Genomic DNA, 17,213 nt, shown 5'->3' with positions numbered 1-17,213 from the left:
TGTCCACTTGATTTTCCGGGTCTCTTCTAGTTGGGTTAGACAGGAGGGGGTAAACAATTTTGAAATAATTTCTTTACCCTGTATTGGTCTGCCTTTTAATTAATTTTCGGTGTTCTAATATGCAGGGTAAACTACTTAGGTAGTTGTTTTTTAGTGTTCCAGTGATCACATTTTGTATGGAGTAAATGTATAACGTTTTTGAACTGTTCATTTTACACTATTCTTTAAAGGGGTCATCACTTTCCAGTGTCTCCCTCTTAACAAAGGAAGTTAGTACTCTTTTTATAGAGGCTTGACAGGGTTGGTGAGAAAAGGCAATGAAATTCTGATTTGGCATTCGACTAGTCAACAAGTACGTCTGTTCAATCAGAGGGGTTGGGCCTGTAGCTCAATCTTCGAGGCTTTGTATCTCAAACTTAGAGGTAGAAGGTTCAATCTCAGTAAGGACAGTGCTTTTTTTTTCTTTTCTTTTTTTTATTTATGGTTGTTAAATGGCCATTGGGCCTGTAGCTCAATGGCCAGTTGTTAAGGAGTTCCATTAGACTTTTTCGTAGTTAAGATCTTTCTCAATGTCGCAATTGACACCCCAATTCATATGCCCATATAGTGATCCCAAAATCCTCTTGACTTCAACTTAAGATCTTTTTGTACAAGACTTTCCAAAATTCTTCTCTTCTTCTTTTCTTTTACTTTCTCACTCTCTTTCTTCTTCTCTTCATCTTGGAGTTAGTCAGCATTCCATATGTCGTCATTAAGGGTTGAGGCTGATATGTTTTCAAACTAATCTTATCGTGTCATTCATCAAAGCTCTTTCGTTGTGTTTTTTTTCTTCTTTCGGAATCATTTAGATATTGATGCACAGATGGTTGTGGGTGCAGATCTTCACAATGGCATTGAACAATTTGAGAGGAATGACAGATTTTCTGACGATGAAATTGTCGGTATTGACAATGCTTAAAATCATTTATGCCTTCCTTTTCTGTTTTTTTTTTTCTTTTCTTTTCTTCTATTTGTTTTATCTCTCTTCCACTTTTCTCTCATTTTTCTGTTTTGTCTTTTCTATTTCATTGTGCATGCCTTCTTAACAGTACTCTCATTGAACTCTTCACCTGGCTTATTCAGACAGATGTTTTTCTTACTCATGCCAAACAACAATACCATATTGTTGAACTTAGCATTCATAAAAGCTAGATGCCTCTTGATCTCTCATAGTTTCCTCCCAATGATCCATTTGTTCTTCCGACTTGCTTCTACACAAGGCTGGATCATGTTGCTCTGATGCCAAATATTATAAACTCAAATCAATTCGCAACGTGATTGATCTTCTTAGGGGGGAGATCAGCCTCTCGACCCGCTTTAAGGGAAGGGTCAGTCCCCTTTTGTGTGCCGAGATACAGTTTTGGGCTTGAAATTCTTCATTGATTTAAAAAAATGGATGATTACAAGTGATGCATACCAAATAAAACCACTTGGCAATGAAGAGACCCGATCCTATAAAACTCTAGGACCTAAGACCTATAAATTCTTTTTTGGCACGTAAGACCTATAACTCCACTGACACTTATCCATAACCCTTATCATAAACACTCCTACTAACTCTAAAAACTAGCATAATATTCATAATAAGATCTTAACTTATTCACCATCCTACGTACATAATAAACCCCTCATTGTTTGGTACAACTTGGATTTACAATCCCAGAAATTGATTTCGCCACCTTGAATCCCCCTCCTATTCAACATTCACAGCTAAACATTGATCCAGTCACCTTAAAAATTGATCTAGGCATCTTACATTTCTAACTTATTCCATTTTCACCCCCAAAAACGATCTGCACACCCATTGTTCCTGTATTTTTCTAATATTTTCTTACTTTTTAAGGAAATTTTGTAGCCTTATGGTGTTTTTCTCCCTACCAAGTTTGCAGGGAATGTAATTCATATTTTGTTGTAAATCACCATTTTACAATGTAAAATAAGGGAGATAAAAGCAGGCCATCAACTCCATTACACGTTCAATACTGAATCGTCAGGGGTTCATCATCCTTTGCACATAATGCTGGTTGCCAAATGGATGACTCGCCTTTGCTTGACCACTCTGTTTATAGATCAAGCTAGCCCTCAGTGTGCTTCCACCATCTTTCATTTGCTTCATCACATTTACCTTGTTTCCATACCACACTAGATAGTTACTGTGAACAAGTTTCTTGTGTTCCCACTATGCCTCCTCGAGCAGTAGTTTGTAAGGGAGGCCAACCTTTTCACTCTGTTGTGATAAGACAAATTAATCATTGTTGTGGAGAATCGAGGCCATGACAGAAACCCTTAGGTAAGTCCCCTCACAGCTGTCCAAAACTCATTGGAGATGATGGGGTTCCACGCAAAAGCAAAGATCCCACATCCTAAAAGTGAATGATGTGGGTGGGCTTATAAGGATTTGGGCACCCTCTTCTTAATGGCTAGCTTTTAAAGGTAAGTTCTTCCTAGGTCCCTGCAAGTGGTATCAGAGCCGGGGCGTAGTAACCCCGGTACCCTCGAGGATGGATAAAATCTCTCAAGGAAGATCTCGGTAACCCCTGTGTACCTTTGGCGTAGCCGGAAGTGCGAAGAACGAGTCGGGGGTTGATCGTCGTCGACCTCTGATCGGAAAAACTTTCGAATCCATTAAGGGTGCTCGTCGGATCCACGAAGAGCTCTACTTCGAATCCATGAAGAACAGGATAAACAACTTCCTCTCAAAGAAGAAAGAAGAAATTTTTTCTTGATTTCAATAAACAAGCATAAAACCATTCGTGTACATTCATGTTTAGTATATAGGAGAGAATTCCTATCACATGGAGAATAGGAACTATAAGAAAGGCAAGAAGCCTTGTTTCCATAGACTTGCTGTTAGACCCAAAAACAAACACCGGACAATCCTAACAATAGATAGAATATAACTCTTCCAAAAGGAAACTAATAAACTAAAGAAATGAAAGTATTCTTAGTAGGACTCTAATTCTAACTTAAAAAGAAGATGACTTAGTATTCTTAGTTGGTTGACCAACTTAATGCAATCAGGAGTATCAATAGCTTGAGAACGTAGTAGGGAGAGAGAAAAAAATATATTAGATGAAGAAGCTCAAAATAGTGGAAGTTCTTTCACTTTCTGCTTTCAACAACCAATGAAATAAGACCCTGTTCCTTTTGGGTTTTGAGAATTGATTTTGAGTCTAAAACTGAGTACTGAACTCAAAATTGGATTTAATTTTGAGTCCAATAATCAATTTTGGCCTAAAATCAATTCCCAAAGTCCAAAATGAACAGGGCATAATTCTAAAGAAAAAGGATTTCCAATATTGAAAGAAGGGGTCAGCTCCCTAAAGTTGGATCAGTAAGGAAGACTTTTTATTTATCGAACTTTACGAAGAACTTCTGATTCAAGAAATAAAAACTATCCCTACCGCAAAGAAGAGTTTTCTTACTGCTTCACTTGGAGTTGGTGTTCTCTTAACAGTAAAAAAAAAGGAAAAAAAAGGAAAGAGGGAATCACTAGTCAGTTCAGTGCCCTCTCCTATTGGTAGAGATGAAAAACATGATAAAATTTTACATAAAAAGGACACCTCTGGGAATGTGTACGTATCAAAAGAATGAATTTTTAGATGCCAAAACAATTGGAAAGCCCAAATAGTTACAGGAAACCATTGTAAGTGTGAGGCTGGTCATCAATTGCGTAATCATCCATAGTAGGCCCATATTGATCCACGATTCAATGATCGAGCCGTGAATCATACTGATCAGACAATTCTGATCATTTGATCGATACTCTTCAAACAAGTAGAAAACAAAAATGAGAGAGTCCCACATTCGAGCAAAACGACTGTCCATCACATGGATAGGATCTTTCGATCAGTGTCATTTTGGACTACGGCCATCGCAATACAGGCCACTCTCTCTCTCTCCCTCTCATTTTTTTACATCAATTTTACAAGTGAAGATGTATCAAAACTAGTGCGTTTGCCTACTGCATGTCCAAACAATTAGAAGAAATTTCCATTGAAATGATTTTCATAAAGTTTGTAAAATACCTGCTGGGCCTGAAACCAGAAGGTTTTGAAGTTCTAGCAAAAGAGTTTGTGATTCAGTAACCACAATACTCCCAAGTTTAAGAAGAAATGAGGAGAACATTAGTATTTACTTATATGATAACAGTTGGGTTAATGGAGATTTACGTGACAAAGGGACAGCATTCAAGGAAATGTGGTGAGAAAAAACCAATAGAATCGCTAGTAGATGAAACATGTTCATTTCCATGTCTGTTGAACTCAAGTTATTGGAGCTTTCATTAGTGTTGTCTGTCACTCAGGGTAGGGCTCCTTTGGTGCATTCTTATTCTAGACTCTCTTTGGTGGCATGTGGTGTTGAGCACAGATAACATTACACCAAAGTAAAGGTGGAAAAAGAAATGCACCCACACCATCTTTCAAGCAAGTGGAGATCTACCCAACTTCAAGTCTTCTTCATAATGTGAATCACACAGAAATTGTGTCACCCTTCTCTTTTTTAGTGACCAAAACACTCTTGTGACTTGATTGAAGATAACTAATGACTAGATTAATAAGTGTACTTAAAAAAAAATCTATGTTAGTTTTGTCGAATTTTCTACCAGGGAGATATTTGAGTAGTTGGGTGGGAGTGATATCAGAAAGTTGCCTTGGAGGATAGATTATTGACCAAATCCAGAGTCAATTGGGAATGAAAAAGAAGAAGCCACCATGGAAGTGAAGTGGTATGGGAATGATTTGTTGCAATAGACTTGCTACCCAATTTTAAGTCAAATGGGAATGAAAAAGAAAAACCCACCAGGAAAATGGAGTATGACATGGGAATGATTTTCAGCAATAGGCTTGCTACCCAATTTTTAAGTCAATGTAGTACTGGGATACGAGGACTCAGAAATTTTAGACATTGGAATGATGAATGTGTTGAATGAGTTTTCAAAGATGAGAATGGAATGCCTTTGTTTTTTCCAGTACTGAGTACACTGTTAAGAAAACCTGTTTATTTTTATAGTTTTAGAACTTCAAATGGGGAATAAGAAAGAATTGAAAGCAAAACAGAGAGTGGAGAAGGAAATGACATCAAATCAAGCTTGAGATGTGAAAATGTTGACATTCCTCATTCACATAGCCAATTTATCAGTCATTAAAGGTTATTGTTTGGAATGAAAGTGAAGAGGAGGCATTTGTGAGATGTGAAAATGCCAACACACACACACACACACACACACTCCTATTGAAGCATCCAACTTAATATTGGAAGAGAATCAATGATTTGCTTAGATTAGGAATATTGGAAAAATAAGGTACTCTCTCTCAGAGGTGTTAGATTACTTTATTAATCGCATTTGTTTGTTTACTGTTAGAAAATGCATAAAATCTTATAGGCATACCGCAAATTCCTCTTCTTGAAGAGTGTAAGATCCCCTTGATATCGTAATATAGCGGCTAACCATGTAAAGTCTGTGAATTATATATATATTACACATCAATGAAAGAAGCCCTCATAAACCTTTGGGGGGTGGGTAGGGTGTTGGTCTTCACATGATTTATCTTCTCTCCTCATTTTCTTCTCCTCCATCTGTTCTATCATGGTATCAGAGTCATCCATTTGATCATATTCAACCTTATTCAGTCCCATCATCATCTACCACATGTATACTGCATTGTGCTGCAACATATAGTGCATCATTTTTATTTTTATTTTTTTGCAGTTCTTTAGCAGATCTTCAATCCCCATTCCACCACTAAAAAACCCAGATATTCTTTCACGGTTTCACCCCCAGATATTCTTTAACCCCCTCTTTTTTTTTTTCTTTTGCAATGTTTTTGCAGACATTCTTCAATTCCCTTTTACCTCCATGAAACAAGCCTTTTTCTTTCCTACCATCATCATCTCCCGTCTCTAAATCATATTTTCATTCACTCTGTTTGACCTATCTACATCATTCTCCCATTTCCTTTTTTTCCAAAGACCTCATCTCCATGGAATCTCCTCTTTGTTTCCACAAAATCTCTAAACATGTCTCTTGCTTCCTCTTTCCTCCAAATCTTCATGAAAAAGCCCCTTCTCAATTGAGACACAGAAAAACCATAGATCAGTGTTACGGTACTGAATGGGGCTGTGGGAGCCTGCCTAGGTATGGGACTTGGTAGGACCCAACATGGTATTGGATAGGTTTAAAAGGCCTAGACAAACACGTCCCAATTAGCTCTGGAGCTTTTGGCGTATTGGTTATGTACGTCAAATTTGGTATCAAAGTAGCCACCACGTCAGGTGTTCAAGTCTAGCTACTATGTCACATGTTCAAGTAATGGAAAGGGCGACCGGTGGAAAGGGCTACCAAAAAAATACCAAAGTGAAAGCTGTCAAATCACAAAGTAGGACTTCTGTGGGCCGCCGAGGACGGCGAATGCCGATGTGTAGTGGAATGTTACAGTCCTAAGTGGGGGCCCCTAGATATGGTCTAGGTGGGAAGCTGGTAAGGGACATGTTTAAAGGGCATAGCCTAACGTGTTCCATCCGCTCTAGAGCTTTTAGCATATTGGTCAAGTACCTAACAATCAGATAGCCTTCACATGAGAAAACCCCCTTCCAATCCCTGATTTTCTTGTCGGAAGGAAATATCAAATCTGTCCCATTTTCTTTGTTGTATTTTTAGTTATTTTTCTTGTATCAACTCTCAGATTATCAGTATCATCTCCTACCTATCATTTTCCCAATTTTCTATAACGTTAAATATCCTACTGTTCATATTTAACCTCGCTGTGAGAAAAACCAACACATTTAAGAATCTGTAACCTGTAAGTAGGGCTCCAACTCGGGTCGGGTTTTGGAGAACCCAACCTTACCCGAGAAATATCTCCGGTCGGGTCGGGTCGGGTTTTTTTTTGGAAAACCCACGATTCCCAAACCCGGCCCTACCCATGATAAATCTCGGGTCGGGTCAGGTTTTTTCATGTTGACGCAATTTTTTAAGGAAAATTCTTGTTTGGCAAGGCAACTCAACTCATAGAAGCAGAAATTACACTCACATTACACTTGAATCAAACAATGCTGTAATCAAACAATGTTGTAATTACAATCAAACAATGCTGAATCAAACACTTGAATCAACTCAACTCATAGAAGTAGAAATTACACTCACATACAATAACAGTGGGTGCGTGGGTTTTCACTTTTAACTTTTAACTAACAATAGAAAAAAATGTACATACTATAACTTATGTAACTCGGGTCGGGTTGGGCCCCTTCAAACCCGGCTCGACCCGAGATTCATGCGGGCTTTTGAATGCTCAACCCGGCTCGACCCGAAACCCATGAAACATGAAACCAACCCAGGCTATTTTCGGGTCGGGTCGATGCGGGTCGGGTAAAACCCGGCTCGAGTTGCAGCCCTACCTGTAAGGCTTGAAGGGACATCCATGGACAAGTGGGTCTTATTCAACTTCGAGAAGTTGTGAATACCAAATCCACCTTAGGCCTTGGGTTGACTCAGCTTGTTCTCAATAATCATTTGAAGTTGCTCATCAGAGACGCTGTATATATTTTTTTTCCATGAGCTCTAACAGATTTTGTGCAAATTAGACTGCCCATCCTAGAGAGGAGGAGACCCTTGTACCTCTGAAAGTGATGTTGAGGAATCAAGCAATGAAAAGGTCATGGTTATATGTGGCTATCCTCAACTCTCTAAATGTATGGTGCATTTGTTGGATTCTTCACCTTGTATTAGATTGAGTAAAGTTGGAACAGATGAAGAACATAATAAGAAAGCTTCAACTATTCAAGTTTCCTTTCAAATGTAACAAATTTATAGGGAAGAAATTGCTCATGATGCAATAGTTGATGACATGTGTGGATAAGCAGAAAACATGATATAATATATCTAGAAGAGAACTACTTTCCTCTTTGTTTTCCTCTCTTCTTGGATTTAAGCTTTTTTTAGGGCAAAAACCTCTGTAAGATTAGATGAAATATCAAAACCAGTGTGTGTGTATATATATATATATCAGAAAAGTGTTGGTACTCGGTCTTGTAGCTAAGCTTATCTACTCGGTAGGGTTAAATACGATGGGGGCCCACATTGTTTGGTGATCCAAACCATTCATTTGAAATTCCCTTACCTAGATAGGGTGTCCACAAAAAATCAGACCCATAGGATGATCCTAACCCATCCAGCAGTGGAGCGAAAAATGGTAAAAAATGGACAGACACATTTTGTCCACAAATCTGCCCATTTTTCCCTCCACTGTTGGATGGGTTAGGATTATCCTATGGGTCTGATTTTTTGATGACACCCTATCTAGGTAAGGGACTTTCAAATGAATGGTTTGGATCACTCAAACAATGTGGGCCCCCACTGTATTTAACCCGACTGAGTAGATAAGCTTAGCTACAAAACCGAGTAGCAATACTTTTCCGTGTGTGTGTGTGTATATAATTATATATATATATATATATATATATATATATATATATATATATATATGTGTGTGTGTGTGTGTGTGTGTAGAGAGAGAGCAAAACGAACTTCCTTGATTTGGCCAGAAGACGAGGAGAGAGAGAGAGAGAGAGAGGCCTAACAATACTAAAACTCATTGAGTCAACTCAAAACTATAGTTGACTTGCCATTAACATGGGAACAAACAGTGGAAATGTCCTCAATTTTTACCGAGTCAGAGTCACAAGTTCGAGTTGATTCAACTCGAAAACTTTCAAATCTAGTTTGAGTTTTCGAGTTTTTATGATCCTAACCATGTGATAGAACCTGACTCTAATACTTCTTAATTCCATATGCTGTACATGAGTTTGATTATTAGTGGGCCACTTGTTAACTAACCACATAGCAAAAGCTTAACAAAGATCTAGTAACTCTTATCCACATTTGCTTGGAAATGGACGGCTAAGAAAAAAGCTGTAAAGATTTTTAGTGGTGACCTACTAGATAGGCAAAATAGTCATCTGTCTAGTTGTGGGTCCCTTTTTAATTAATTGGGACCGCCCCTTATAGTGTAAAGAAGTAATCATAAATACACTAGAGGGGGCGGTCCCAAGGAAGAAAAGGAGGAAAAATTATCACTTCGCCAACACCTAATTATATCATTCTTAATTGGAGATAATTTATGAATTCGTACACTTGTTTTTGTCCTACTCTCTGTCACGTGTTCAGATAGTATGCATCTTGGCCAGCCTTCCTTTTCCTATAGTAAGAATCCACGTGTCAACGAAGGGAGATATTAATGCAAGTGGGTGCGCCACGTGGATTGAGGGCAAAGGACAGCCACAAAGAGAAGATTCTTTTGAAGGTGCCGTGGCAGGAATTTCTGACGCGTGTGGGGTGGAGATTGCTTCAGATAGTCAGACAAGATGAACGACTAGGATGTATCCACGTAACCTTTTCAGTTTACTTTTTGAAAGGAAATGACAGTGGGCCCCACTGCCAGGTATTCAGTCTGACGTGGACTTTTACAGGGCTGATGAATTTTGTCTGGTTTTGGATTTCTGCGTGGCGAGGGTACGGTTGGCCAAAAAAATCGGGTCCAACTACGCGCGATTTAAAAAAAATAATTCGAATCAATCGGTTTGAAAAGCCACTTATATGTTGCCACATGTGAGCGGCATATGTGGGGATTGATCGAAACCGTCTACATGTTCAAGAAAACTTTCCTATAAAATGATCCTAGCCCTACAATTTATGTCGATTTTCTCCTCTGAAATGAGTGATTAAAAAGGAAACAAATATCTAATTGCTTTTAAGGTGGGGCCCTTCACATCCTCCTCCTCCACAAAAAAAAGAGGAAGCAAACAAAAGAAATAAAACTAAAAAAGAAGAAGTGGGGTCGACTTGTTTGGTGAACTAGTATCGGGCCCAACAGTAATCCTTGTACTTATTGAAATCAAAATGCTAAAAGTAGAGTGGGTCTTAATCTTATTCCCAACACTCACTTATTAACTACTGTTTAGGAAGTGTTTAGAGAACACCTTTATCGGATGATCCTGATCCCATCTAAGAGTCATTTAGTACCCATTGGATATGTGGAATCTCCTCATGATGTTCTACAAGATCAACGGTCTAGATTGCACACGGATGCACCCGCATGAGACTAAGAAGTTGTCGGTTACCATTGATCTCTGACCTTAACTGTAGTGCATAGTCGTTCTTGTTCTACAAGATCAACCCTAACCCAACTACCTAACCCGCCTTTAAATATCTCAATCCTAACCTCACCCGATTGGAAGCAATTGGGTTCAAGTTGGTGAGAGGAAAAAAACAAAATTAATAAAAATACAAAAAAAAAAAAAGACAAAAAGACGACATTGTGATCCAAACCGTTGATCTTATAGAACATCACGAGGCAACCGACGTGGTCTCTACCAGACATGCAGACATGCAGACATGAGACATCCCACGCACAAGATGAAGTAGTACAGAATTCAAAATTATTCAAGTCCCTTTACCGGATATTTTGGATGCCCATCGGATGAATGGTCGGGTCACAGATGGAGACAAAAGTAACGTCCAATGAGTGCAGCATAAAAGTGACTTTTCTTTCTTTTTGAGCATTTTTCGTAAAAACAGATTCAAAAGGGATCCATAAGTCAAACAATTAATCTTTTGGTGGGGAAAAGAGAACAAATTGGCGTAAGAGTGGGACTTTTGGTCACATATATTTGCAATCGTGGCCGTTGATCTCAAAGAACATCATATCACGCCATCCACTTGATCTTCCTTGGCCGAACCCTAAACAACACTTGATGGAGATCAGGGGCTGAGGATCATCCAATTCCAGTCCAGATCAAAATATTGGATCGATTACGATCAGATCTCGACCGTTGGCATGTAAAGAAATCTCGATCGTTTGATTGAGGTGTGTTAGATTAGATAATCTGGATAGATTAGTAACTAAGCTCCTACATTTATTATGGGAAGCGCCCCTTTTGATCACCAGAGATGATGTACTACTTTATGTCAAAAAAATCCAGTGGCTTTGATTGCAAAGTACACTGGCAAATGGGTGTCCCTTGTGTGGAAAGGGGCGTAAACATCATTTCCCATTTATTATTTATGATTTCTATTCAAATTGCCTAATCTACCACATCCCAATCCAACACTCCAGATTTCCCCTTACAATCAACAGTCACGATATGACCTACTCTGATCTACTCTAACACGACACAGAACGGGGCCCAAAAAACATGTCTTTGGAGTAGCCTACCAATCCTGAATTTTAGAATGCTTGTGAAAATACTGTACGGCACACACCATAGGATGATCCAAACCGTCCATTTTATTGGCCACATTGTAAATAGGTTATGCCCCAAAAATCATTTTCATAGGATGATCCTAGATGGGAGGGTTGGGATCATCCTATGGAAATATCTATAGATGGGAGGGTTGGATCATATCCTATGAAAATATCTATAGATGGGAGGGTTGGGATCATCCTATGGAAATATCTATAGATGGGAGGGTTGAAATCATATCCTATGGAAATGTCTATAGATGGGAGGGTTGGGATCATCCTGTGGAAATATCTATAGATGGGAGGGTTGAGATCATATCCTATGGAAATATCTATAGATGGGAGGGTTGGGATCATCCTGTGGAAGTGATGGACGGTTTGGATCATCCGATGGCGTAAGCCGTACTCAACCACCCTTCAAAATTTTAGTGGCGAGTTCATTAAAGAGGTGGTAGGATCATCCAGTCAAGATTCGACAGGTGGGAAATGTACTGGAAGTCTGGAATGATGATGCACGACCGGATCAACGGACGAGATCATCGCCTATCCAATTTGGCAGAGGGGTACGTGGCGATTATTTGAAAACCAATCCGAGTTATTGGTTGCTGACTAGGACAGGCCCCATTCCACTTTCTTTCATTGTAATCAAGAGAGCGAGGGCCACAAAAACTTGTGGCTGAGAATTGCCTCCGTGCTGACGTGGCATCTGGAGCTCGTTAAACCCCCCGCGGCGGAAAACCCGAAGAAACCGAACGAGCCGACGCGGGGAGCGACGACACGGCGAGAGAGAAACCAAACGAAACGACACAGAGCTCTGACACTCTTTTTTCAGCTTTCACGTATCGGGAGTCGGATACAACAACGTATCGTTTCGGGGGAAAAAAAAATGTTAGAAGCCAGAGATCCCGCTATTAAGCTGTTTGGAAAGACGATTCCGTTACCGTCAAACGATGAGATGACTGTATCCGACGATACGGAAGAAGATATCGGACTCTGCTCGGATAAAAATGAAGGAGAAGAAGAAGAGAAGGTAATAGAGATATTTCTTTTAGGGTTTTTGCCTGTTTTAGTCTTTCTTAGCTGATCTGATTTTCTCTTTGGAGGATTTATGACCTTTTTTTTTACTGAATTGTTGTGACTCCTTTTGAACTTCAGCGATCTGTTAGGGTTTCTGTTCTTGCTGGAAGAATTATTAGGGTTTGTGAGTTTATCTAGGGTTTCGGTGCAGTTCCTTTGGTTTGATGTTGCTTGAAATCGAAAAAGTGGATTTTGTTTTTGTTTTTTATGTCAATTTGATTTGTAAGAGTTCGGTTTGAGCTCTAGGGTTTTTTAGGGACTTCAGAGGATTTCTTTTGAGGGTTTGATGCTGAATTATGGATAAATTTACATTTTGAAAGCTATAATTTTCAGTTCTGATCGGTAATTAACTTTACTGTTTTGAAGAGTTCAGATTGAAAAATTTTTGTTTGGAAAACTGTGGATGTTTTTGGATAGATCCAAAGACTTCAAGGAGGGTTTTTTTATTGACATAATGTAAATGTTTTGTTTTTTCACAAAATTGGATTTGTTTCTCTTTTTTCTACAGTACTTTGGATGTTTTTGTTTCTTCAGAATTATAAGCGAGAATTTTATATTTTTCAGTTTTTGGTGAGTTTCCTTGAAAATTTACAGTTCTATTTTGCTTTAAAACTGAACTATTATCAGTTCTTGTTGTAATTTGTTTAGTTTTCTTACTGTTCTTCGCTAGCTATGTTGTTACAGTGAACTCTGATTTCATGCTTTGCTTTCTCACCAATAAAAAGGTTTTCAAGTACCTTCTCAAAGGAGAAGTGAAGAATAACTGTCACTGGAGAACTTCTCCAGTGAGTTTTACTGCAAAATTATAGTTTCAATCTTACAATCTCAGGAATTGATGAATATCAGACAGTATAAAATCGAATGATCTTTTGCCAAAATCTGCAAGGTTTCTAATTATATGCTGCTAGAGATTCTTCTGTACTGTATTGTTTCAGATCCTGATTTTTTTTTTCATTATTATCATTTTTGAAAATTTATCTATTCTTCTTTTCTCTTATCTTGACTTGCTTTTATTTTATGGGGTATTTTCCATTCCTTCTCTTTTCTTTTTCTTTGAATGGCTGGTTTTTTTTTCAATGTCCTTGTCATGATTAATATTCATTCAACTGACTGAACATGAAACTGAAGATTTTTTATTTTTTTTATTTTTTATTTACTGTTCATATGTGATTTCTAACCGACTTTCTTGTTTTAATCCCTTTTGACTTGAATAATGATCTTTCTCATTTGATCACTACATCTGATTATTACAAGTGTTAAATAAAATTTGTTATTTCCTACACCTTTGCATAAGATTTTTTTTAGTGGCTGAATGTTTCCTACACCTTTTTCCTAGGGCTCTTCTTTTTTATTGCCATATGGCCATGAAAGCAGAATATTTCTAGCTATGGAAAGTAGAACTATATTGGATCCTTATGTAGAAATTGCAATCTTTCCTCTCCATTCATTATTTCTGAACCACGTTTTGGTCCTGCAATGTTCTTGTTGTGATCTCTAAAGCTGATCAAGATTACTGTGTATTACCTTTCCATAAGAGAGTTTTCATCCTCCCTTGATATCATCATGATTTCAGATCATTTCTGTTTTTTGAAAAGTTGAAATTATGCACAAATTATAATCCAATTACGATTTATGCCCTGTTCGTTTGGGAATATGACAACCGATTGCCACTCCCAAATCCTATTATTGGACCCAAAATTAAATTAATTTTGGGTCCAATAAATCGGATTGGGGGGTGACAATCGGTTTCCACAATCTCAAACGAACAGGGCCTTAGTATCGTGATGAATCTGGTAACCTTATACCTTAATGTGAAATTGCAAATGACTATAGGTTTTGTTCATAGGCAAATAATTTGCAAAGTGAAGGTGACAGCTAAATGGAGATATCCTTCCCCCAATTCCCTCAAAACTCAATGTTGATGGTTGATCTCTTAGGCAACCCTGGCAAAGTGGGCATTGGAGGGAGTCTTTAGAAATTGCAATGGTGACATCATCCATGCTTTTTCAGGCCTGATGGTTTAACAGGTTCAACTGGGAGCTAGGTTTGTGTTCTCCATATGGGTATGAGTATTTTTTGAGATCAAATGAATGGTAACCTTGAGGTGTAAAGTGATTCATCTAATGCCATTTTGTGGGCCAAAGGTAAAAGTGATGGGCTATGGAGGTTAGCCAAATTTCTTTATGAGATTAGGTAACAGTGATGGCCTATGGAGAGTAGCCAAATTTCTATATGAGATTAGTGCTATGCAAAAAATGATAGGCACATTTCTTCTGATCATATTCCCAGGAGTGTCAACAAACTAACTAATCTGTTTGCCCATTCGGGAGTCACAAGGGATTCTTTGTATTCAGGGTGATCTTTTCTCATTGATGTGCACCTTTAATCTTATTCTCTATCTATATATCAGTTTTTTTTTCCAGAAGGTAGGCAAATAATTTGATTTATTTTTATTATTGAATAACGGATTTAATTTTCAGGATCCATCAAGCCAATATTATGATGAAACAAAAGAAAAAGACCAGCCCACCCGAATTTCAGAAGAGTCGACTGAGCAGGTTAAATCACCAATGATGAATGAGAACCGGAAAACACCGTCTGTAGAGGAAGAAACAGCAGCTGTGGAAGCTTTGAAGCCAGAAGAAGAACAGAATGACACAATTAGCTCAAAAGAAAAGACATTAAAGAAGCCAGACAAGATACTGCCATGTCCACGTTGTAACAGCCTCGACACAAAGTTCTGTTACTACAACAATTACAATGTCAACCAACCACGCCATTTCTGTAAGAATTGCCAGAGATACTGGACAGCTGGAGGGACAATGAGGAATGTGCCGGTAGGAGCCGGGCGTCGAAAGAACAAGAATTCTGCCTCACATTACCGGCACGTAACAGTGTCCGAAGCACTTCAAACAACCAGATCAGATACACATGAACCAATTCAGCGTTCTCCGTTGAAACCCAATGGTACCGTTCTCAGTTTCGGCTCAGATGCACCACTCTGTGAGTCGATGGCATCTGTGTTGAATCTTAATGAGAAAACAATGCAGAATTTCCAGAGGAATGGGTTTCATAGACCAGAAGAACTGAGAATTCCAGTGTCATGTGGAGGAGAGAATGGTGATGAGCACTCAAGTGGGTCTTCTGTTATGGGTTCAAATTCGATCGAAGAAGGTAATCCGGTCAACTTGCAAGATCCAACAATGCGGAACTGTCAAGTGTTCCCTCCTCAGATGCCATCTTTTCCTGGGGCTCCATGGACTTATCCATGGAATTCAGCTCATTGGGGCCCTCAGCTAGCACCACCACCTGCTTTCTGTCCTCCCACCTTCCCCATATCATTTTACCCTGCACCACCTTATTGGGGCTGTCCAATACCAGGCGCTTGGACTATCCCTTGGCTATCACCCCCATCTTCTTCTCCAAACAATAGCTCCCCCGGCTCTGGTTCTAATTCTCCGACCTTAGGCAAACATTCAAGAGAAGGAGATGGGCTTAAAGAAGGTGATTCTGAGAAAGAAGACACACCCAAACAAAGCAACTCAGAAAGATGTCTATGGGTTCCTAAAACGTTGCGGATTGATGACCCTGGTGAAGCTGCGAGGAGCTCTATATGGGCAACGCTGGGGATTAAGAATGACAAGGTGGATACAGTCAATGGCGGAGGGCTTTTCAAGGCCTTCCAATCAAAAGTCAATGACGGTAATCATACAGATGAAACCTCCCAGGTCTTGCACGCCAACCCTGCGGCACTTTCGCGGTCACTCAACTTCCATGAGAGCTCATAGTGAATCACCAAGCAGGTGAAAATCTTTTCTTGTAAATTTTGGGAGCTTCAGCTCTTGGAGATGAGTTGGCACCACTGAGCTATGGTACAAGGTCACACCAAGCTTTATAGATGCCAAAGGCTGCATTGTAGGAATTGGCATGGCTGCCCGATTGTGAGAAACGACTTCTGAGGAATTTCTAGGTTTCGCCGTAGAAGAGCTAATTTCTGAATAGCTCAAATGGACAATGGTTTAAGCTCCCCTGTAGTGATATGAACATGTCCTCTATTTTCTTACTTCTTATGCTTTGTTGAGTTTGTGCATGTGTCTGTATCTATATGAGATAGTGAGATAGAGAGAGAAGAACAGAAAGAAAGAGGATTCTCACATGTACTGAAATATACTTACGAGTCCGACTCGAGTTCTTATTTCTTTTTTCCTCATCTGTGTTTGCTCTTCTTATGATCTTTGGTCTCTCATTTTAATTGCAGAAAAGGTTTTGTTTTAGTATCTCCTGTTGCTTAGAAAATATCCTAAGATTTCAGTTATATAGGTCTGGATGAGGCCAAGGTTTTAGAATTCATTCCTTGAAATAATACAATGAAGACATAGGCAAAAAAAAAGTAATATATGGCAAACAAAAGAAAAAATGTTCTTTTTGTAGGGCCATCTCTTTTGTGTAGATAAGCTTGAATTTTTTTTTTTTTTTTTTTTCAGAGGGCCAAACATCTTTCTTGTTCAGGGACCAAAAGCAAGACCACTGAGGGAAACAGGTTGAAAGTTGTGGATGAAGATTACATTATGAAAAGGTATCCTTTTCTATTCCAAAATAACAAAGCAAGAACAGACCCACTAGAAGGAAAATTTACTGCCCTGTAATATTCCCTGATTCCCTACCTTCTTTTTCGTCTTCTTGTGCTGTTGAATTCAACAAGTAGACCATTTGCAGTATGGTGGAATCAAGAAAATATATTTCCAATATGACTTAGGTGGCTCCAATGAAGTGAAATCTTCCCAATAAATTCATCCTTTTAAGAAAAATCACGATCTTTTTATTCAAAATTATCTGATTGACACAGCATTCAGA

General features: G+C 38.7%; 1 protein-coding gene across 1 annotated transcript; it reads left to right on the top strand.

Annotated features, from left to right (window-relative positions):
- The first annotated feature begins 11,964 nt into the window (after positions 1-11,964).
- Positions 11,965-16,569, top strand: LOC143847854 (cyclic dof factor 1-like). Its single transcript, XM_077356644.1, has 2 exons — positions 11,965-12,312; positions 14,840-16,569. Exons 1-2 carry the CDS (start codon positions 12,169-12,171, stop codon positions 16,145-16,147), a joined length of 1,452 nt encoding a protein of 483 aa, XP_077212759.1. The 5' UTR covers positions 11,965-12,168; the 3' UTR covers positions 16,148-16,569.
- The last annotated feature ends 644 nt before the right edge of the window (positions 16,570-17,213 follow it).

Source organism: Tasmannia lanceolata, unplaced genomic scaffold (genome assembly GCF_043159265.1).
Source record: "Tasmannia lanceolata isolate RefF3 unplaced genomic scaffold, GAP_Taslan_0.1 ptg000016l, whole genome shotgun sequence".
NCBI lineage: Eukaryota > Viridiplantae > Streptophyta > Magnoliopsida > Canellales > Winteraceae > Tasmannia > Tasmannia lanceolata.
Note: the sequence above shows the minus strand (reverse complement) of the source record. Positions and strands in the feature narration are given on the sequence as shown.